Below are 23,657 nucleotides of genomic sequence, written 5' to 3' on the forward strand. Positions count from 1 at the left end.
TTTTTCTGTGTTCTGAGTAGTGCAAATGAGTGTCTAAAATGGTTGGTTTTGCTTCTGCTTTTGCTCAGCAGATCGGTGCCGTTCCAAAACCGAAAAAGAAGAAAAAAGTAATTGGACCCGTGGACCCGTCTCAAACCGGCCCGTTTCAAACAGGTCGGGTTAGGTCCGGTTCCCAAACTCAAAATCCTTCTACCTGGCCCAGTCTAGCCCGGGCACCATATATAAAAAGATCAAAATAATATTAAAGAGACAAGAGTCAAGTTGTAGCTTGTCTAGTATAACGAGGAGACGAATCTAACAAAATACAATCCAAGACTAACTCATACCCACAATTAAGTAGGATTTTAGATAGCCCTTCCACTAAAATCCACTTGAAACTAACACATTTGGCATGAACAGTGCCATAATGAGAGTGACAACTTTAGCCATGAAAGTATTCATATGGCACAACGACACTTGTAATGATGAGACAACTAACATGATTTTTGATGACGACTCCTGCTGCGGCCAAAGTATCACGAACAAAGCCCATCAAAGTTAAACATAAGATTGTCTTTATAAGCATTTTTCAGTGAATGTAAAGGTTTGCACTCGGTCAAATAACCTTTAACTGAACCAACTGAACCAAGGCCACTGGTAGAAGGTGAAAACTTTCAAAACTTGGCTGCAGTCTTGATCACTTTCAATGGGTGAGGGATGATATTTCTATAGACAAGGTAATTTCTGGCCCCCAATCATATCAACACAAAATAAAAATCTTACACAACATAATTTGACAATAGAAGAGGGGAGGGGAGACCAAGAATAACGCGTTAACAACGGGTATAGGGGTAGGGACTAGGGAGCCAATCAATAAAATTACAATCTAAAAACAATAATGTTTTTTTATTTAAATTCTTAACTTATCTTAATTATAATCCATTACTCTCACTGTTTAAGTTTAATACAAAAACTGTCACTTAGTAGTCTAGTGGTATTCCTCTTTGCAGAGGTCGTAGGTTCGAATCTCACCAAAAACGAATTTGAACAATTATTATGGCTAGTCCATTGTGAAGTTTAGTCCACTCCTCCATCAACTTAGTGTAAATACTATCGATTGTTAAAATGAAAAGTTTAATACAAAGACTAAAACACAATAATTTTAGGAACTGTTATTGACACTCCACAAATACAAAGACTAAAACACAATCATTTTAGGGATTTGTTATTGGCACTCCACAAATCTCATTTTGCACTCCAAACTTTCTATAATTAGGAAGAAAAATATACTTGTAAAAAGTGTGAAATGAGATTTTTAGAATGCTAATAACAATTATATAATTTTATCATATTTTAATTTTTTTAAAGAAACAAGTTATGTGATAATTGATGTGTAATCTATATATATAAATAGTAATTAATGTCATAAGTACATCTGACGTGATAATGTGGTCACAAATAAGATTAAGATTCCTATTAGTTAAAACTCCCTAAAAAAAGGGAAATTGAAAAGAGAGGGCTTGAAATTTGAGGGGCAAAAAGAAACAATGGAGAGAAAATAGTGGAAGCAAAATCATACTAGAAAGAGAGTTTTTTTTTTAATAAATGATATTATCTTCGGTTTATTAAGGAGAGAGGGTGAATTTAGTTTCTCATAATAGATTAACAATAATATGGTTTTTGTATTGAGTAAGAATTGAATTTAATTAGGAAAAAAATTTTAAAATTGAAAAAATTAAAAGGGGACCGGCACTCAGCCAGCCCCACCCAGCTACAAACATTAAAAACAAACATTCAAAATAAAAGAAAGAGGAGAGAGAGAATGGCGAGAAGAGTCTGAGATTTCAAAACGCAAGAGAGAGAAAGTGGGAAGAAAGAAATAGATAGAGAGACAGAGTCAGAGAGACAGAGTCTAGAGAGAGAAAGCGAGCTTCTCCCACATTTCCTCTTTCTTTGTCTTCCTTCGCTCGCAGTTTCGTTCTGAATCCCCCAATTTCAGTTTCCCTCAGGTTGAAACGAACGATAGAGAGAGCGCAGAGAGACACACCCACACCAGACGAGATCGATTGTTTTGGTTCCGAATTCCCAATTCCTAGGGTTTGAATCAGATCCGTCGGTCTCCCCCTCAGATCTTTGATCCTCAATCCTCTGCTGCGATGGAGGCGATCGAGGAGTTGTTGCAGCTATCAGACTCGATGCGGCAAGGCGCCGCTATACTTGCCGACGAAGATGTTGACGAGAACACAACCTCCTCTCGCAGGGCTTCCAGTTTCCTTAACGTCGTCGCTCTCGGCAATGTTGTAAGTCAACTAATCCTCTTTCGATTCCAGTCTTTCGCACTTTGATCTCTTTGAATCGGCTTGCTCTGACGCAATCGGAGATCTTTGAATCTACGTAGCGTGTTTTGATCTTCTGAATTCGTATTTCTTATTTGATGTGGGTTAGCCTGAATACTCTGTTTGTTTGTCTCGCTAACTGATAACTGGAAATCATGTCTCCCAGAAGACAGGATATATTGAATCTGATATTGAAATGGTTAATGGAGTTTGATTTGAAGAATGACCACCAAACGTGATAATGATATTAAATTCTCGGGCAGTTCTTGGCGATCTGCATCTACTTTGCGTCCATGATTCGCCTTACTTTGTCGCACTGCATTAACTGAAGAAGGTTACATTCAGCAGTTTTCACTGCTGTTATTGTAATTTGTTACAGTTTCCTTATGATTAGGGAATAAACTCTCTGTTATTTGACTTGTTCTCTTGCTGTGCTTATAGTGTGCATTGTCATGCGTGTGTGGATATGTGCATTCTTCATGCGTGTCTGCATACGATTTTATTTCCATGGCTTATAAGCTACGATTAACAGCTTGAAGATGAATTTACATTTTGAAAAACATTATGTTTGAATATTATCGTTCTTTAGGTTTGGAATTAATCTTCTACTTGTCCATACTGAGCTCACTATCCGGAGATCCTGATATATTTTTCTTTTTCTCATGGTTGTTATTGTCAGGGTGCGGGTAAATCAGCAGTTTTGAACAGTTTGATTGGACATCCTGTTTTGGTAAGTAGGATGTAATAGATAAGTTTTGCGTGGTATGTGACTAAATAAAAGCTCTATTTTATTCTAAAGTATGTTTCTCTTCTCCTTCCAGCCAACCGGTGAAAATGGTGCTACTCGAGCTCCCATTAGCATTGATTTGCAGAGGGATGGTTCTTTGAGCAGCAAATCTATTATACTGCAGATTGACAATAAATCTCAACAAGTTTCTGCAAGTCAGTAACTACATTTTTGTGTTCTTACATTAGTTCAAGTTCATGTGTAACTGTTGCTTGTTTTTGGATATCTTTGGTCAGCATTAGGAATCCCCTATTGAATGGCTCTTAACTCATGCAGGGCTTATTCTCAGTTGAAGCCTATGTGATATTAGGAATACCTCATGATGTATTGGATACATAATGTGTCATAACCATGATAATCTCATTCTTATTCTTTCAACTTTAAACTTTAATGTGCTTCTTGTTCTGCAGGTGCTTTACGGCATTCACTGCAAGGTAGGCTGGGTAACGCTACAGGAAAAACCCGAGATGAAATTAATTTGAAACTACGGACAAGTACAGGTTAGTTCAATTAATACCTAGCGTCCAGGCTCTTCACTCAGTAATTAATGATACGTGGTTGGTAGAAATTTTATGGTTACTAACATGAGTTTTATTGCAGCCCCACCCCTCAAATTGATTGATTTACCTGGGCTTGATCAACGGATCATGGATGAGTCTATGGTATGTAATTGTTTGCAGTTTTAGACCGTTAGTTGCACTAGGACTTTGGTTAGGTTTACTTGATGTCTCAGTGGCGACCACTCTCTTTACTGAATTTAAACTTGGTACTGAAAATGAAATTGTTTAACTTTTGTAGATTAGTGAATATGCTGAGCACAATGATTCAATTTTGCTCGTTATAATACCTGCATCTCAAGCACCGGAAGTTGCTTCATCTCGAGCCCTCAGAGTTGTCAAGGAGTACGATGCAGATGGTAAAAACATTGCTATTTAGTTTGTAAGACCCTTTTTCCCTACTCTAGGGAGTGGGTTGCTGAAATGTTGCTTTTATTCTTTGATCTCTAAATGTTTTAATAATTATCAGGCCCTGTTGGTAATGCTGCATGTTAGAGTTCCTGTACATTAATTGAACCCCCTCCAATATCATTCCTTCAACCCCACCCACCCCCACCCCCACCTCCAACAAATTGTTTTATTATGGTGTTCTGTTTTGTTGTTCGAAGTGATTGAACAGACGATCAAATGTGGATTACAGGTACCAGAACCGTTGGTGTTATTAGCAAGATAGACCAAGCTGCTTCAGATCAGAAATCACTTGCTGCAGTCCAGGCACTTCTGTTAAATCAAGGGCCATCAAGGGCATCCGATATTCCTTGGGTTGCTTTGATAGGTCAATCGGTTGCAATAGCTTCTGCACAGTCTGGAGGTTCTGAAAGTTCCCTAGAAACTGCCTGGAGGGCTGAAAGCGAAAGTCTGAAGTCTATTTTGACCGGAGCTCCCCAAAGTAAGCTTGGCAGAATAGCCTTGGTGGATGCTCTGGCACAGCAGATTCGTAGCCGTATGAAAGTTCGACTTCCAAACCTCCTTTCTGGGTAATTTTTCGCGAATTCTGTTTATCTTGTTTTACAATATTCTTATGTATTTCTCATATTATTCAAAACACACAACTTTAGGATATGTTTGGTCCATTTCACAAAATGGTCTCTTCTGAACTGGCTGTTGTCGAAGTATCAGAGACTTGAACCTAGCTTCCACAAGAAGAAAAATCCATGGCTTCTTTAAAAATGAAGAAAAACTTAGCCCACCTACCAATTGCCACCTGTTCCCCTCTCTGTCCACTTCTAGGGAGATGGGCCCAGTCATTGTCACATCATACCTCCTATTATTTCACTGTGTGGAGACTTTTTGCTGCTGTTTGGTCAGGGTTATTTTCTTCTTCGTACCTCGCTCTCTTTTTTGGGATATATCCGGAGTTGTGGATCCGTTTTTCTACTGATCGACTCCCTCCCAGATGCTTTGTGGGGATATTTTCTAGTACCTTTACTAATTATGAGATCACACTTGGCCATTCCACTTGCATTGACCTCATAAAGTTAGCTCAATCAACACTTTAATATATCTGTAAGTGTAGGACATGAAAACCTATTGATCGAACTACTACCTTGAATAATATACGTTCCCTGCTTCAACTGTGGTAATTTCTTTTCCTTCCATATTAATTTGTCAGTTTCAACTTAATAGTTCTTGTTACTCTTTTTCCAGGTTACAAGGGAAGTCTCAAATAGTTCAGGATGAATTAGTGAAGCTTGGTGCGTCTATGGTGCAGAGTGCTGAGGGCACCAGATCTCTAGCTTTGGAGCTTTGCCGTGAGTTTGAGGATAAGTTTCTCCAACACATTACATCTGGTGAGGTGAGTTCTTTTAGTTAAATGGTCAACTTGTGTGTGCTAAGTATTTTTGTGATATATACCTTTTTATTTCCTTCAAATTATTGATTACAAAAAGCTGAAAAAAGGAATTAAATAGTTCATAACCTCATATAAGAAAGGTAGATGAGTGGCAACAAGATAAAATTCCTCTGAAGCTAAAGTCCCACCTTAAAAATGTGTATTTATTTTAAAATCTTGTAATGTACTGGGCTGTCTTTTTTAATCGAGAAGTTTGTCTGATCATTGTCGGACTTTGAGACCTTCTTGAAGGTAGGCTTCAAATCTCATAATTTACTCCTTGCTTTGGGTTTATACATGCAGTCCCTATCGGTTGGTCATTCAATTTGTTTTTTATTTCCATTGAAATGGATCATAAATTCCATTAGGTAAAATTTATTTTTCAGGTTAAACTGGTCTGTTTGTTAATACTTTACGTGGTTTATCACAGTTCATTACGAATTTGTGAGTAGTTGAATCTTTTAGGGTATATAGTACTATTTAGTTTCCTATTATGAAATAGAATGTTTCTGGATTATTAGTTCATGTGGTTTTAAAACTTTTTATGCAGGGTTCTGGATGGAAAATTGTTGCAAGTTTTGAAGGAAATTTTCCAAATAGAATAAAACAACTCCCATTAGACCGACATTTTGATATCAATAATGTGAAGAGGGTATGTTTTGTCATGGTCTTGTTTTTCTGAGGTTTAAAATTTCTTAACTTCACATGACCTTTTGCTATCATTCTATATCAGATTGTGTTGGAAGCAGATGGTTATCAACCATATCTCATATCCCCCGAAAAGGGGTTGAGATCTTTAATAAAAGGGGTCTTAGAGCTTGCAAAAGAACCATCACGTCTCTGTGTGGATGAGGTATCCTAGCTATGTCTCAGCTTCTGCACTTGTTTGAATTCCATGTACCTTTTCTGTTTTTGAGTGTACAGAAGGCTAATCTTTCCCTTCATTCTTTCCTTCGCTTCTTATTGAGTTAATTATAATTTGATTTTCTGTGGCTGGAGCCATTGAAATGATGAAATCTTTTATGTTGACCCTTTTTTTTGTCTTTAAGATTGTATTTACAGTATGCTTTCTGTTGTAAACATCATTCGCTCCAAACTTCCTTGGGTTTTTTCTGATATCAAACAATAATGATGGCACCTGTCTTTTATTATTTGATATGAATGATTGGAGGGCCTACAACTAAAATCATCCTTCACTGCTGTTTTGATCATATGGACAATTGTCTGCCACGTCTCCAGTAAATGATTGATGATGAGTTCTTTGTTGATTGATTAAACAGGTACACCGTGTCCTGGTAGATATAGTTTCTGCTGCTGCAAATGCTACACCAGGTCTTGGAAGATACCCTCCTTTCAAGAGGGAGGTATGCTACCTTAAATATTGTGCAGTCTTTTGGCGTTTAGCTCTGTATTTTACACCATGATTAATACAGTGAGTAAATTCTGTAGTGCTTAATTTCTTTTCATCAATTTCTTTCAAGGTTGTGGCCATTGCAAGTACTGCATTGGATGCGTTTAAGAATGAATCAAAGAAAATGGTGGTTGCACTGGTAGATATGGAGCGTGCTTTTGTGCCTCCTCAACACTTCATTCGCTTGGTGCAAAGGAGGTAGTCTTTTTGTTTGACTGTTGATACATAATGCCAGTTTCAGGCACAAACTGTTTTAAGCTTCTTGCATGTGCACTCAATTCCTTTTAATTGCAGTGTTATGGCATGTTTAGTAGATTTTTGCATGTGCAGATGGATAATCAAAGTGGACACCTTAAGTGGACACCTTAATGTCGTACAGTTTTTAAGAGTTTATAGAAAGTCTGGCTGCTCATGTTGGCACACACATCATGTCCCCATGGACTAGTTTATTAAAATTGTTTGTTTTTAGTCAGTATTGTGATGTCTACACATGCAGCTTGTTATATAATATATTTATTCTTGGTCTATTACAGGATGGAGAGGCAGCGTAGAGAGGAAGAAGTGAAAAATCGATCTTCAAAGAAAGGACAAGAGGCAGAGCAAGCAATAATGAATCGGGTATGGGACTGTCTCTTTGTATTATGTAAACTGCCATTAGTGAAATGAAAATATTAAGTAGACATGAATTTCGTTTACATATAGAGTGCTAATTTCTCAACCATGAATTATCTAAGGTGCTTGCTCATACTCTCCATTATCCACTTTTTCAGGCAACTAGCCCTCAAACAGGAGGTGAACAAGCTGGTGGTAGCATGAAATCAATGAAGGATAAGGATAAATCTGGTAAGGACGGCAAAGATGTGCAGGAGGCAACTGGTTTGAAGACTGCAGGTCCTGATGGCGAAATAACAGCAGGTTTGTATGCAAATGCTTGCACCTATTGACTTCTTGGAACAGGGTTTGTTTGAAACAGTTTTATTTATTAATATCTTTGGGAAACAGTAGGTCTGCTCCTGTCAATTTTTTTCTTGAGTTTTCCTAATTGAATGCCCTTTTAAGTGGTACTTAAAAATTTTCATTTAGCTAAACGCCAATACATACTATATGTAAACAGTTTTATTTTATTGTGCAACTTAGAATTACCCATGGTAACGTTTCATGGAGGTTTTCTTCTTCTGTGCATGTTTTTAGTGCATCGTGCTGAACTTAGAATCCTTGATAAATATTTGGCAATTAGCAGGGCAATTACTTAATTTTTTGTCTAAAGTTTTGCAAAAATGCATGAACATATTCTTTCGAGACATTTGAGGGTCACCCAGGAAATGTTGAAACGTACATGGCAGGTCTTTTATGCTCTAATTCAATCGCCCGTCTCTTAATTCGTAATTGATGAAAATGATGATATTAACTGTGATAAATTTGAACTCTGAAAATCCACTGTACTTCAAGATATAGTGTAATTAATCAAGGAAATGTACTGTGTGATTCTGGTCGTGTATTGGTTTTTTGCCTCTTCTTTTCAGAACTTTACATTAGTATGCTAGGTGAAAGAAATGACTAAATTTTAATTTGGACACCATCTTGGGTTGGTTTTATTTGACGGGGGTTTGCTTAACCATGTAGTTCTCTGAAGTTATATAAATTGCATGTAATAATGCTGAAGTTTCCAACATCTGCAGGTTTCTTGTATAAAAGAAGTGCCAAAACTAATGGGTGGAGCAAGCGATGGTTTGTTTTGAATGAAAAGACTGGAAAGGTTTGTAAAATTACACTCATATGCCTGATAAATCCAGGCTTATATAACAACAATGGATTATGGTGTTCCGATGGATATGATGCATCAAATAGGCGACATATGCCTTTGTATATTTTGATATGCATGAAGTTTAAGGCAGTGATCATTTTGAGTTTGTTTAAACTATTATTATTTTATTTTGCTTGTGTGTGGGGTTTGTACAATTTTGGTACATTGTAAATCTTCTGTTTACAATTTCTTGACAAGTTAATTGAGTTTGTTGTAAAAATGCTGAGGTATCATCTTTTAAAAAGCCCTACACCGGTTTACATCTATTTCAAAGAAATAAAGAACAAAATAAAGTTAGGAGTTCGTTATGCCTCATATCAGTGAAGAAAATAAAAAGAGTTGTGCTTTGTTGGAGTCTTGATCTCCATCAGAAATTTTTCTATGCCTTCAAAATTTCTTGGATCTCTCTCAAGTCATCAGTACCATAAGATCTTTTTATTACAAGCTTCCTTGTCATCCATTCAATGTCCGATTGAATTTGGTGGCACCCAACCAACCTCTGGGGAGAGAAAAGTGAATGACATTCATTCGTGTTGTTTTTTTAATTCAAATTTTTATTTAGTTTATGCATATATTTTTATTTTTAACATACTACAATTCTTGAAAAGCAACTCACCTCCTTACTGGGAGCGGGGAAGGCGTAGTGGTCAAAATAACCATTTTCTTCATCCAACTTTTCTCGTAATGCATACGTTCATGTTTGCCTGATTCTCCTTAGTGATTGCACTTATTCTGATATGTTCTCAATGCTTTTGTTTTTTACTTATTTTTTATTTTTAAAGTCCAAATAAGGCAGTGACTTCCGCTGTGCTAGCTTGCAGATTATATACGTGTCGCCAGATGTTGGAAATGGTGTTTGTTTGCTTCTTACATTATCTATCTTTATTTCACTTCTGAATTCTGGATTGTGAATGTGTTGATGTTATTGATGCTGCTTTTACACTTGCAAATTGTTATGTGGATATGCCTTGACCCTTCCTTTATTTCATAGCTTGGCTACACCAAAAAGCAAGAGGAGAGACACTTTCGTGGTGTCATCACTTTGGAGGTATTGGAATCCCTCAATGCCTTGCCTCTTCAAATTTCATATGATTTAGTTATCATACTGCTACTTGTTGTACTTGCGTAGGAAGTCCCCTGGAAGGCATATATAGTGAAACCGAATGACTAGAAAGTGATGTTTTGATGCCAAATTTTTTCTTTTGAATGTATTTCCATGAAGTTCTATGCTACCATTTTAACTGGGCTTGAGATTAGCATATGCACATGGTTTGAGCTTTAGGAAACCAAGTTAATCCCTGAAAGTATAATAGAAATTTAGAATAGTGAAATCGTATATAGACCTAAATGCTTGCCGGGGTTAACAATGTGATCAGCATTTATGGTAATGTAGATTTTGTCGTCTCTGTAGTCTTCTTATCATATGAGCAATACTGATGCACTTGCATATCAATTTTGTCATCATGGTGCATGCACAAAAGCATTATATTGAACATGTCAAAACACCATGTATGTGCATGTTAACAGTAGCCAGCACACCATTCAGTATAACAGTATGATGCTGCAGTCCAGTTGCGGCAATGACCAAGCCCATGATTGTTTTGCAGGAGTGTAATATTGAAGAGGCTTCAGATGAGGATGAACCACCTCCATCAAAGAGTTCAAAGGACAAAAAGTCAAATGGACCAGAAAAATCACCCAGCCTTGTGTTTAAGATAACTAGTAAAGTTCCATATAAAACTGTTCTGAAAGGTAGATCCCCGTTTTTGGCCGTTGTAGTCGTCTGCCAGTGGCTTCACCCAGTCTCTTGCATGAGTTCGTTATCATAATCCTAAATTCCATTTTTCTTGCAGCACACAGCGCCGTTGTGCTAAAGGCAGAGACTGTGGCAGACAAGCTAGAGTGGATAAACAAGATTGGAAAGGTTATTCAACCTTCTAAAGGACTACCCAGGGGTGCATCAACTGAAGGTGGTCCTACAATGCGACAAAGTCTTTCTGATGGTTCTCTTGTGAGTTGCTGACTTCGATAACTTTTATAATTGTGATATTATGAATGGATGCTTGTGTATATGTGTGAATATCCGTTGTGAATTTTGTTATTTTGTTATTTGTTCTTTTGGTATCTTCAGAGGCTTACCTATATCTTTGTAGTTGCGATTCCTTATGGCTACGTTTGGGTGGCGGATTTCCAAGTTCCAAGGGATCGGGCTCAAGTAGCAAGAAATGGATTGCAAAAAATTAGATACGAGGGATTAGAAAAGCCCTCCATCAGCAATGCAAAGGATGTAAGAGGGATTTGCAAATGACACCTTCCAGTAGGATTTTTTTTGCTATTCCCTCTCATCTACCTTTGTAATGCTCAGGGAGGGAGTTTCAAATCCCTCCTATCTAATTTTTTGTGATCTCAATTCCTTGGGGCTTGGAAATTTCTCTTGCAAACATAGCCTGTGTCAATTTTCCACAGTAATATTGTGCACATAGAAAAATATGGGAATGGGTATGGTATGTGTATTATTCGGCAACTTTGTTAAAAACGTACATTAAAAAGGTTGGTTTTTTTATTTTTTTATTTTTAATTTTCATATTTTAGTTTTTCTGTTAAAAATACGTAAATTTTATGTGTATTATTAAAAAATAAGCCTAATAACGTGTATTAAATATGAAAAGTACATGTATCATACGGTGGAGTTCTTAAAAACATGAAACGTGCAATTTAAGACCTGTAGCCTTAGCCTTGTATTTCTGAAGCGTCAAGTTGTCTTATCGACCTATTTTTAGGATACAATGACTCGAAGACCTGCTGATCCTGAGGAAGAACTCCGGTGGATGTCTCAAGAAGTTCGGGGTTATGTTGAAGCTGTTTTGAATAGTTTGGCTGCTAATGTCCCTAAGGTAAGCGTGGAAGGTCGGCTTTGTATTTGTCGTGCTTATGATTGGACATTTGGAAAATTCTTTAATGCAATTTTTAATCGGTTGAGCAGGCGGTTGTTCTTTGCCAAGTTGAAAAGGCGAAGGAAGACATGTTAAATCAGCTATATAGCTCTGTCAGGTTAACTTGATATTTTCTCTCCTTTTCATCTATCTATTTATTTTTAAATGTGGACTTGCTAAGCCCTGATAAGCTGCTTTTCTCATGTTATTTGTGTCAAATAGTAATTATGTTTGATAAATATTTTCATTTTCTGTGGGTAGTGCTCAAAGCACAGCAAAGATTGAAGAGCTGCTTCAAGAGGATCAGAATGTGAAGGGTAGGAGGGAACGCTACCAGAAACAGTCACTACTCCTTTCCAAACTAACACGCCAACTCAGCATTCATGACAACCGAGCAGCTGCTGCATCCAGCTATTCTGTTGGTGGTGGTGCACAGGGTATGCAATAGCAAATGTTATTATTTTGTTTTTGTTTGATTATAAAATGTGGATAGTGCTATTCACACACCCATTTTTACCTCCCACACACCTTTGTTAATTTTTGGCCATTGATCTTCCGTTCATTCGATCCAATGGCCAAAAATTGAGAGGGGGTGTGAGAAGTAAAAATGGATGTGTGGATGGCTCTATCCTATAAAATTATATAATCCGAGACTTGCTTATTCTTGAGTAGATGAATATATAAATGATAGAAACTGCTTATAATTGGTGAGGTATTTGGCCAACCTGACCTTTATAATTTTAGATTTCTTTTCTTTACTTCTCACCTGGAAAGAACCGAGAGTATTGGACTGTGAAATTCTTATGCAAATACTTGCCATTTCTAAGTTTATAACAATGGGGGACCTTAATGTTGATCGAAACTTTACCTTGGTACTTTGACTTTATTTACATGGCAATTTATGGAAATTGTATGTTAATTTTGCAGAAAGCATGTCAAGATCTTCGTCCAGTGGTGCATCAGGTGATGACTGGAGATCCGCCTTTGATGCCGCCGCAAATGGTCCAGTTGACCGTAGTTCTTCATTATCTAGATCTTCGTCTAATGGTCACAACCGACATTATAGTGATCCAGCACAAAATGGTGATGTGAACTCTGGTCCAAACTCTGGTAGCCGTCGTACTCCAAATCGGTTGCCACCTCCACCGCCAGGTTCTTCAGGCAGCAGATACTTTTAGATGTGCGACCAGACTGATATTAATTGATGATTTATATATTCCCTTGCATTCTTGGTGGATGAGGCTGCTCCGCCCTACTCCATGATTTTTCTAGTAGAATATCCATGGGCGGTGAAGAGAGAGGGTGTGTACATAGAAGATTACATTCCTATCAGGTTCTTGCAGCTTTCCCGGGTATCACAAGGATGGATTCAAGGCATACTTGAAAACACTTATCGTGTATTCCTCTATTCAATTTTTCTTTCTGCTCGTAGCATTTTCCTTGTCCTTTTTTTTTTGGTCCATTCATTTTTGGATACTAAAGCTGTATTTGCCTGTCATGATTTTGATTTTTGATACGTATGTTCAAGCTTTGATGGGTTTGTAACATTTGGATCTTGATTGTCCTCTTTAGTGGGGGATGGATCATGGATGTACTAAGGGTTGACGTTATATATTTGGTCTCAGGCGGTTCAGCCTTTCCAGTTTATGATATTTCTTCCCATAATGGAGGATTGGTCCAATTTATGATATTTGCATTTGGTGCAACTGTCTTTATGATATTTCAATGCAACTATTTTTAGCATAGTTTCCGAGTGAAAATCCACACCATCTCCCGGCTTGTTGAGGGAATCTCCCTCCTAGCAACAGCAATGTGGGATGTTTTATTACGAAGGCTGCCTGTTGGAGTTTTTTCATTACTTTTTTACTCTCTCCTCACTATTAATTTAAAGAAAAACTAATGAAAAGTAAAAAAAAATATTTTTTTTAATGAAAAGTGACAAATACAAGTGTAGTGAATAGTACCAAAGAAAGGTAAAAAAATGGTTTATCGTTAAAAAGTGAACAGTACTGGAAGTGTTTTGTTAAAACTTCTGTAATTTAATCCATCGACTGTCAATTTCTTTACCTTTTTTTTACTGTTACCCTTTACCATTATTATTTTTTGTGGTCAATTCACCAACCCACCCGCAAATTTCGTAAGTGTTGTTGCCTATTTTACTAAAGGATGGGGCACATAGAAAAAAAGAGAGATGAAAAATGGCTTGAAGAGTTCTCTATATTATTCCTCATTTCTTATGTCTTTATTTATAGTAAACAATAAGGAGAGAGAAAATTACTCTCCAAGTTGTATAACTTGTACAAGGAAATATCTTCTAGATTTCATAGGATTCTATACCAAGTCTACTACAGATTTACACAATAATATCATATAAAATATATTCACAACACTCCCCTTTGAGTGGAAATACTCAAGTAGGAGCATCACTTCTTTAGGCAAACGCAGAAGCAGTTGATGAAATCCTTTCATCTAGTCAGCACTATGAACGAATGCCAAATGCGAGTCTCAAAAACAAACGGGAGAATGCATATGTAGTAAAACTCACAAAACTTGACTATGGTAAAACCTAAGGTGAGATAAAACTTATAGTGTAAGGGGAAAAGTGAGATGTTGCACTAAGTCAAAACTAAACGCCTTCAAGACGCAAGCAAAATGCACACCCTTGCACATAAGGGTATGACTAGCTCAGGATCATACCTTGTTAAAACCTAGTCAGGTAGCAAAAATACCAGTGGGAAAAATGCTCCTAATTTTAAGGAAAATAGTACATTAAGGTCAATTGAGTATATTTCTGGATACTCTCTCTGAGTTTGGCATAACTTCCGAGTGAGAACTACAAATGAGATAGTTACGCATACCAATTCATTGGATAAGTTTTTGGAAGGTAAACTTCGGCAGTGACTTCGTGAAAAGGTTGGCAAGGTTCTCATGGGATCAGATTGCTTGACTTCAATCTTCTGATACTTTACTGATGTGATGAGTGCACAATGTGCTTGGTGTTGACTTTGTTGATGTATCATGTATTGTTTTGGTCGATTCATGTGGCATTGTCTCCATATATTGTCGTTGGGACTCATTGATGGGTGAAAAAATCGTAGGTACTTCAAATATGCTCAACAAGAGCTTTGAACCATGTCTTTCACTTGTAGTGTTGTGAGGTGTGGTGAGTCTTCGAAAGATTCGAAGATTTCACAACTAGGGTCTACACCTGGACCTCCAGAAAATTGTAGTATCTCTAACGTTAAAGGCATAACCATTTGGGAGTGTGCCTTGTGTGGGTTTGTTAAGTAACCGGTGTCAACGCAACAAACAAGGCAAGTATCATTACGAGGATCATGGGGGTTCAATTTGCTCGGGATGCATACGGATAAGCCTCCGTAGTACCTTCAAGGTAGCGGAAAAATATCTTTAGTGCCAATTCAATGGCTAAGTGTCACATCCCGGCCCGGGCGAGACCACTTCCCGGGCCCGACTCCACCGTAGCACAATATTATCCGCCTTGGGCCCCGACCACGCCTTCACGATTTTGTTGCTGGCGATTTTGTTGCTGGGAACTCACACGAGAACTTCCCAATGGGTCACCCATCCTGGGAGTACTCTCGCGCGTTACTCGCTTAACTTCGAAGTTCCCATGGAACCTGAAGCCAGTGAGCTCCCAAAAGGCCTCGTGCTAGGTAGAGATGGGAATATACATATAAGGATCACTTCCCTGGGCAATGTGGGATGTCACACTAAGTGTAGGCGCAATACTATAGCTTTACCAACAAATCAACAACGAAGAAGATGTCTTGTTTAATGCAATAAGTTGTTTACATCAAAGCGAAAGTTGAACTTAGATATGGAATTTTGAGTTCCACAACCTCTTCAAGGTCTCATTTGCATCTAGCTTATGAATGATCATGGGTGTACTCAAAAGCAACACCTGTTGGATGTGGTTCGACTGATGGACTAAGACACAAATGACTTTTCCCAAGATCATTCATCTCAAATTCCTTCTTCAGGTTCGAGGCAGTTTTCTCAAACTCTTCTACAGTTTATGAGAGATTCATGTCATTGACATAAGTTGTAACTCTAGCAATTCAGAGAATGACATTTTAATTTAACATGCCACCATAGTTTTATTCATATCCTTGACTGATTAAATAGTCACTTAGACGAGTATATCACATCTGCCCGAATTGTTTCAATCCGTAAAGTGAACGCCTCAAACGAGTTGAAAGGTGTTCCGTGGTCTAAACAAGTTGAATCAGTTCATGTAACTTTTTGAGAACTTACATGTAAATCTTCATATCAATATTCCCATGGAGAAATGCTATAACCAATTCATATGCTATAATCAATCACAAGGTGTTTAAGAGAAACCTTGCACCTTAAGGCGTGCATTACATTGCACTATTTCATTCATTTCATTACACTTCCTTTCCCACTTATAATATAACATGATTACATTGGGCAACGTAGGAACGACATGTCCAAACAACCTTTAATAAGGAACCTAATTCAACCTGAATTGTGATTTCAGTTGGGTCTAAACACACTTTGATAACGAATCTAATTTCAACCTGTATTGTAATTTTAATAGGGTCAATTAGTTCTACATCGTCACTAATCAACGGAATGCAGTTCGATATCGTCATTTTTCATTTATATTGGTAGTAACCATATAATTGAAACATCATCGATGCTAATCTCACTCCAATTTCATATACCGTCCCCAAACTAGTATACTGGACCAAGAATTTCAATTCTCGAGAGTAATCCAAATTAATTTCATGAGATCAAAATAATTGATACAACGATCGAATATGGATTCATTTTGCGCCTTATTCTTTCTCTTCTAAGGAAGTGATCACACAAATCAAGTGATATGTTGCGCTTTAGGCCATTGATAGGTTGATTGGCTATCCGTTGGTGCACCAGGCCATCCAATAAGGAAGACCAACCGTCCTTCAGGGGTAGCACACCCCTTCGGGATGTTAACTCGATGTCTGTTAGGTACGTCTATTCTTGCAGGTATGTTTGCACTGGTATATGATCTCGTATCTTTAGCTAGTTTAGAGAAATGCGTACGGGGTAACATTCTCAAAGCCAAAATACATCGCACTTGCTAGAACACAAGATAAAGCACCCGAGTACATCTAACCGTCCAAGTAAAAAGACAGGTTGACGTCAACTAGCTGTTAGATCTTTTGTTCAATTTTATTTTAAAAAACGTAAAAATAGGTATTAAAAATATGGCTAATTGGTTCCACCTTAACACAAATCTCGCTAATTGGTTTACAACCTTACACGTGTCATATCCGAAATATTTGCTGATATATTATTAAAATTGTTCCATAAAATAATTTAGATAAGTGTAATAATAGTTTAATTAATACAGTAAAACCTCAAGAAAGTAAGTTGGGACCAAACCAATTTTATAACTTTAAGGAGGTATTACTTAATAGAGATGTAGTTAAAAAAAATTATTTGTTGACTTATATATCCTTAATGAGTGTTCTATTTTCTGAAAAAGATTCTTTAAATGACCGTATGCAAATACCAGAAGTTTCATGATAAGAAGCTATAAACATGTTAGAGAAGTAACAAACATTTTGGCTTCAACAAGAAGGTGTCAATGTTGACGAAATATTACATACATGCAAGCTTAAAAACACATCAACTCTAAAAACTAAAGTATTGTCCCAAACAACTTTAAAGAAATATTTTAGTCCATCTTAAACTTTTATTTGTCATATTCCATATTGTTATACCCATTGCCAACTATTACTATGTGAATATGTGTTTCCTTAAGACAGGATTAAAAAAAATTATTTATTACAATGTGAAGTGTAAAGTTTATTCTTATACAAAACGGTACCAAGTTGGGACATGAATTTTTTTATGAATTTAAGGAAGTTATTATTTTATAAAATATTACTGTATAACGATTTTACTATATAAACAACATAATAGTTGATGTGTGAGTTTTGTACCATAATATGCCTCAATATGCTAAAAAGTAATTAAATGTTGAGAGGAACAAAATAGTCTCTGCACCATTGGAGATGACAAATTATAACCCGACACTATTCTATTTATACGTTAGTAAGCAAAGTGATAATTAAAAATCTGATGTTTGCAAGAATAAAGTAAGAAACTAATCGTCTTAGATCATCTCCAACTTTTGGGGATAAAGCTTAAAAATTTAAGCCATAATCCATAATTTTTTTTTCTCTCCAACCCTTTATGGCTTAAAATTTTAGCTCAAGATTATTAAATAATATTTTTAGCCTAATTTTTTTTTTCCTGTAATTTTTTAGAAATAAAATTTATTACAAATACATAGGTACTTACAAAGTTTAGACGTTAGAATTAATTTTGGGCAGCCAAATCTTTTTTTTACCACTAGATTTGATCTCATTTGATCATAGCCATTAAATTATAGTAAAAAAAAAAAAAAAGGTTTGAAATAAATCAATTTGGTGGGTTCAGAATAATTTAAGTCAAGCTTATATCCTGAGGAGAATTCAGCCTAAAGATATATTTTATCCTCAGGGCTTATTTTATCCCAATAGTTGGAGATGGTTTGGAGGGGTTCTAAAGCTTATATTTTAAGTTTTATCTCATGGGTTGGAGACGGTCTTAGAGATGTAACTTTATGAATTGGAGGAGAATTCTCTCCCCTCCTAATCTCTCTCCCCTTCCCTCCCCTCCTATTTGAACGGTTACGGTTTAGTTACGTCAACATCTTATATTGATTTTTTTCTAGTGGCAATAAGACAAAAAGCAATATGTGAGAGGAAGGAAAGGAATGGGATGGAAATAGGAGGGGAGAGAATCCTACTCCTTATACATCATGATCCTCTGGTAATTCCCTCATATATATTTATTATTTTTATTCTACATTGCCCCAGTTGTAAAAGCGAAAAATTGTTACGGTCCCATGCCATGTACCATACTACCATGCATGTAATATATAGGACTGAAGTAAAAAGATTCTACTCAACTCGTTCATCCTCAATGCGGATATTCAACCTCCTGAGCCAAATGGAGTGAACAATCATATGGAAAACATCGAATCTCTTGGAAGGTCCATTCACCACAAAATGCCTCTGCACCTGCTTCACTCTCCTCTGCATTCTCAAGTACCGACTTTGTGATATTCCCATCAGTATCCTTTTGATGTTTGGTATGTCCTTCACTTGCACTTGCACAGAAAACGACTTCCACTCCAGAACATCGCTGAACGGTGGAACATAGCTGTCCGAAATCAACACCGGAACACACTCTGCGTATATGGCTTCCACCACTCTCGGACTTGCCACTTCGTAACCGCTAGGGCACAAGCAGAACCTGCTCTTCTTCAACATTGATTCATAGGACACACCGTTGGGGAGTTGGTCGTAAACTTGCACGTCTTGATCTTTTTCTTTCCATTCGTTTAGAAGCAGGTACCTTATGTGGCCATGAAGCCGGCCTGCGAAGAAGGCAAGAATCGACCTTCGGGATGGGGAGAGACCACCGAGAAGTCCTTTGGTTTCCCCGGTTCGGAGATGGATTTCTGGAAATGAGACATCTTTTGAAGGGTTGAATCCTTCGGATGTGTTTGCGTTGCATAGCACTCTTATGGAGTTTTGGTATAAATGAGGAACATATGCAGATGTGCTCGGCCCCTGTATGTGTACATAGACAAAATCAATTCATAACTAACTAGTTTGGTACCATTATTTTACATTGTAGCTAGGGAACGAGACCAACAACATATATCAAGCGAACATCAACCCTAATGTGCAATCTCATCCGTAGATAAAGAGTTAGACACATGTTGGCATAAAAAAAAGGGTTAGACATGAAAAAAAGGGATAATTAACGGATTGGATGTTCCAAAATTTCGTTTAACCTAAAATAAATATATATCATGTATTATACACAAAAGTTTAAGTTGTCACCAAAAGTGCAAATAATTATCACTAAATTAATCAAGTGATCACTAATATATATTGGACTATATTTTACAAAAATGTAGAGACAATCAGAAAGGGAAAGAAAAAGAAAAAAAAACGAAGAGGGAAAAGGTTGGGAGGAACATATAAGATTTATTGTTACCCAATCATGACAAGAAAGCATAAAGTGATCAGCACCAAGACTTCGATTCCAAAAGGGATGCTTATCCGAAATGACATTGACATAGTCGACGACAGCTCGCCCGATGGGCTGAGTGTCGTGGGAGTCGGCCACGTACAGGTACTGCACCAGCATCACCACGCTGAAGGGAAGAAAATAAACGAGGGCCTGATCTGGATCTCTTGTTCTGTAAATATTCTCCATTTCCATTTCATGAATAAATCTCCCTTCTGTCGAATATATGCTTTTGCATGGACCGTTGTGAAATATCGGTGGCTCTCCTTCTTCGTATACATATATCTTGAAATGCTTTTCCATCTTCAAGTAACTCCTGCAGTGATACAGATATAGTTAGATGACAATAAAACTATTTGTACCATATTTCATCAGTGATCATCTTGCGCATCACTTTTCTAATACAAGTAGTCAGCAGTGTAGTCTAGACAATAATACTTCCTCATAAACATTAAAGAAATTTGCACAAACACCCCATGGACTATTAAAGGTGTGCGCAAATGTCCCCAAAATTTGAAGTCTTGCCAATTTACCATACAAACTCCACATTTAGTGTAAATGTACCATCTCTGTCAATATCCGTTAAAAATTACATCAAAACGGCTGTGTTGTGCGCGTGAGCACTTTTTTCAAGCACCAATTCATTAGCCCTAGACAACTTGTGATAAGAATTTCATTAAACACAGCTTGTCTTTCAAGGACGCATAATATATTGTCCCACCCACGAACTTTAATCAACTACATTTTTATCTTAAGCCATCTATGGGTCTTTTAATTGGCAAAATAGCCTTGAAAAAGACTCAAATGTGTTGCACATGAAAACGTTTGAACTAAATTTTTTTAACTAAAAATAATGGAGGTGGAACATTCACTCTAAAACGCAAGTTTAACTCATAGATTGAGAACATAATAATATTAGAACATAATATTACACTTACCACACATTTGTAGTACTTCTCTAATAGAAATAGGGACACTAACACATGTTTGTCTCATCTGTATTAGAGAGATGTACAAATATGTGATAAGAGTATCATTTGTCATATTGACAAGATTTTTAGTTTAGATGGTATATATTTACGCACACCCCTAATAGTCCACATAGTATTTGTGGAAGTTTTACCTAATTATTTATTAGTACCATTACAAAGAGAGGTGGAGATTATATATGGAATAATTATTAAGATTATACGTACCTGTGAAAAGCATTTGCATTCCTGTAAATTGGTCCACGAGGAACATAGTCTGGATCTTCATGGGTAGAAGTTAGATTTCGGACTCGAGCAGCTTCTCTTATGGAAGCCCGGACTCCGGCCAAATTTGCTTCAAGTTTCTCCAACCTGCTATATCTCTTGATTGATGTACTAGTTATTATAGCCGATGTCCCATTAATTTCATCAGATTCTGTACCATTAATCCACACCATCCCTTGTTTTTCTCCCTGCGGTACATTCAATTAGTGCCGTTAGATAAACAGGAAATTCGTGTGAGCTTGAAGAAAGACATTAATTGCTAGTGGTGGTGGATAGAGCTTTCTCTTCAACCCATTGCATCTCGGGTTTAGAGTTCAGACTCTCTCACTCCTCTTAGTCTAGCTTAGAGTAGTAGTGTCGCTTGTAATAAAAAGAAAGACAAAGTACATAGAAATCTTACGATATTTTGACGAGGGACAACTGTTTCATTTGGTTTTGAGGAAGAAGTGATGTTATGACCTTGTTTAGCGGCTTCAAGAACTTGAGGAGGCCTTGGTGGTGTTGCAGTTGCAGAGAAAGCTGATGAAGAAGAAGAATAGTCTTCAGTCTCCAATACGTTGCCGAATCTCCATGACCACGAAAGCGAACTCGTGACGCCCAAACTGCAAACCAGCAATGATATCACAAAAAATGGCACCACAAAAGCTAGAAGCAAAACTGAATAGGAAGACGACGACAACAAAGAATTTGGCTTCTTGTTGCTGAGAGGAGGTTTCATCTCTAGATTCTAGATCACGCTCTCTTTCTCTCTCTCTCTAAATATATATATATATATATATATATATATATATATTCTTCCACAAGTACTAGTCACAATTTATCACACTCACTAGGTAGCTAGTAATGTTATGAATAATGCGCATATTTTGCAGATTGATTCATAACTTAAACAGATGGTTATTCCTTGCTGCTCATAAAAGTCATTCTTTGGTTAAGGGTTGTACATATGGAAAAGTTTCTGTAGATGTAATATATACGTGTGTGCAAGGACACGACCCAGGAAAACACTCGACACACACCAGCATAATATGAGGTGTTAGAATCCCCCCACTTAAATGCTGCGTGACCAAGTGCAGTGTTCGCCACCTTCGTGCTATCCTCTAAAACGACTAGACATTAATTAGACAGTTAATCATCCAAATTTTGTTGTGAATTTTTACAGTCATTATGCGCTATATATCCTCCAAGTGAAGTGCCGCGTGACAAACTCTGGGCATTGACTATTTGTTGCTGCCGGCCAATTATTTTTACAGTCAATCATCCAAAAGTTTTGTAAATTTTAAGTACGTTAAGTTACTCTTATATTGTTAATCAATTTTATAATAACTTTTATCAATATTCTTTTTAAAAAAAGAGTACGAGGTATCATGTGTATAGAACGTGTTTATTATGGTTGCAGATAGCAAGGGTCTCCAAGCATATCAATTCACACTGTCCAATTAATATAATAAACCAAGTAAACTAAGTAATAGACGCAGTGATTCAGTGAACAAATAATTAATTGACCTAAGACAACCAAAACAATGCAATATTGAATTCATATGTACCTGCATATGGTCCAATATTCTAGTGAATGAAGTGTTGCGTTTTCTTCCATATGTTTCGAGTTTGAAACTTTAATTTCTCCTAAATTATCGTAATAGTTTTAAACTATCCCCCTACTTTTAAGGGTAATAAATTTATAATAAAAAAAAAAATTGTATTTACCTCGCTCTCCTATGAAACTTTGACTTTTATTTTTAATTATCATCTCTTAAGCTAGGCACAATCACTTCTTTCTTTTTTTCTTTAGGTAACTTGGAAAATTCCACCACCCACTTTCACTTCTTTTTGGTGAAAAAAGGTTCGAAACATCAAATAAAACTCACTCTAACACTCGGAATTCTGAATTTGATTCCTTAGTTCTCTAAAATTATGGGCTCTGAATATGGGCAATAATTCAAAAAATAGCACGTGGTAGATAAACTCAAATGCTTTGGTGCATGTGAAAGATTCAAATTTAGAGATTTTGAGTTTGCAATCTGTCTCGTGGTCATCCTTTTACTATTGGATGAATGGTAATGTTAGGGAGACCAAATTTTTAAACCTAATTTGCAAACTAAATGATGTGTTACCAATAGAATATAAGCACGTTAATCAATACTTAAGTAATAATCCACTTATCAACGTCTACATCATTTGGTTTAGAAATTTGGTCTCCTTAGCATTACCCTTAGATGAAACTTGAAAATGTGAGGTGCATTTTCGATCACCACCTTCAAATAGTGATAATCCTCACCACTGTATTTATTACCATTGGATGAGTTTGAATTTTGAGATTTACGTACATGTAGAAGGATAATAATAGATTACGTGAGTTGAGTTACACATAAGGCTTACCCTCCAAACTAGCACAAGACTGTCAAAAAGAAACTAGGACCCGAGAATTAGCCATCAACTACAAAATTAGCTACTTCCTTCCCGCTCAGAGCGATTAGAAAAGACTAATTCTCTGATAGAACGACCTCCTGTCGCCTATCTTTGAAATTTTATTAATTACGTATATGTATAATCAATTGGATTCATACAATAGAAAAGGATTGGTAATTAGTTTCTAAAGAATATAATCATTACATTGTCAATAATAAGTTGGTGATGCCATGCCA

At 36.7% G+C, this 23,657-nt stretch overlaps 2 protein-coding genes across 2 annotated transcripts; one reads left to right on the forward strand and one right to left on the reverse strand.

Annotated features, from left to right (window-relative positions):
- Nucleotides 1-1,744: 1,744 nt before the first annotated feature.
- Nucleotides 1,745-13,319, forward strand: LOC137727767 (dynamin-2A). Its single transcript, XM_068466583.2, has 22 exons — nucleotides 1,745-2,279; nucleotides 2,995-3,045; nucleotides 3,137-3,257; nucleotides 3,513-3,602; nucleotides 3,703-3,764; nucleotides 3,901-4,018; nucleotides 4,300-4,636; nucleotides 5,307-5,454; nucleotides 6,041-6,142; nucleotides 6,224-6,343; nucleotides 6,771-6,854; nucleotides 6,972-7,099; nucleotides 7,435-7,519; nucleotides 7,672-7,816; nucleotides 8,581-8,657; nucleotides 9,697-9,753; nucleotides 10,313-10,457; nucleotides 10,559-10,716; nucleotides 11,486-11,599; nucleotides 11,689-11,756; nucleotides 11,900-12,075; nucleotides 12,566-13,319. The coding sequence occupies exons 1-22, from the start codon at nucleotides 2,136-2,138 to the stop codon at nucleotides 12,814-12,816; spliced, it is 2,781 nt and encodes a 926-aa protein (XP_068322684.2). The 5' UTR covers nucleotides 1,745-2,135; the 3' UTR covers nucleotides 12,817-13,319.
- Nucleotides 13,320-18,402: 5,083 nt separating this feature from the next.
- On the reverse strand, nucleotides 18,403-21,783 carry LOC137730333 (putative glycosyltransferase At5g03795). The gene is made up of 4 exons (XM_068469401.2): nucleotides 21,413-21,783; nucleotides 20,956-21,200; nucleotides 19,727-20,075; nucleotides 18,403-19,293 (listed from the first exon to the last, which is right to left on the reverse strand). Exons 1-4 carry the CDS (start codon nucleotides 21,728-21,730, stop codon nucleotides 18,619-18,621), a joined length of 1,587 nt encoding a protein of 528 aa, XP_068325502.1. The 5' UTR covers nucleotides 21,731-21,783; the 3' UTR covers nucleotides 18,403-18,618.
- Nucleotides 21,784-23,657: the final 1,874 nt, after the last annotated feature.

Source organism: Pyrus communis, chromosome 10 (genome assembly GCF_041283825.1).
Source record: "Pyrus communis isolate YQ-2024b chromosome 10, ASM4128382v1, whole genome shotgun sequence".
Taxonomy (NCBI): Eukaryota; Viridiplantae; Streptophyta; class Magnoliopsida; order Rosales; family Rosaceae; genus Pyrus; species Pyrus communis.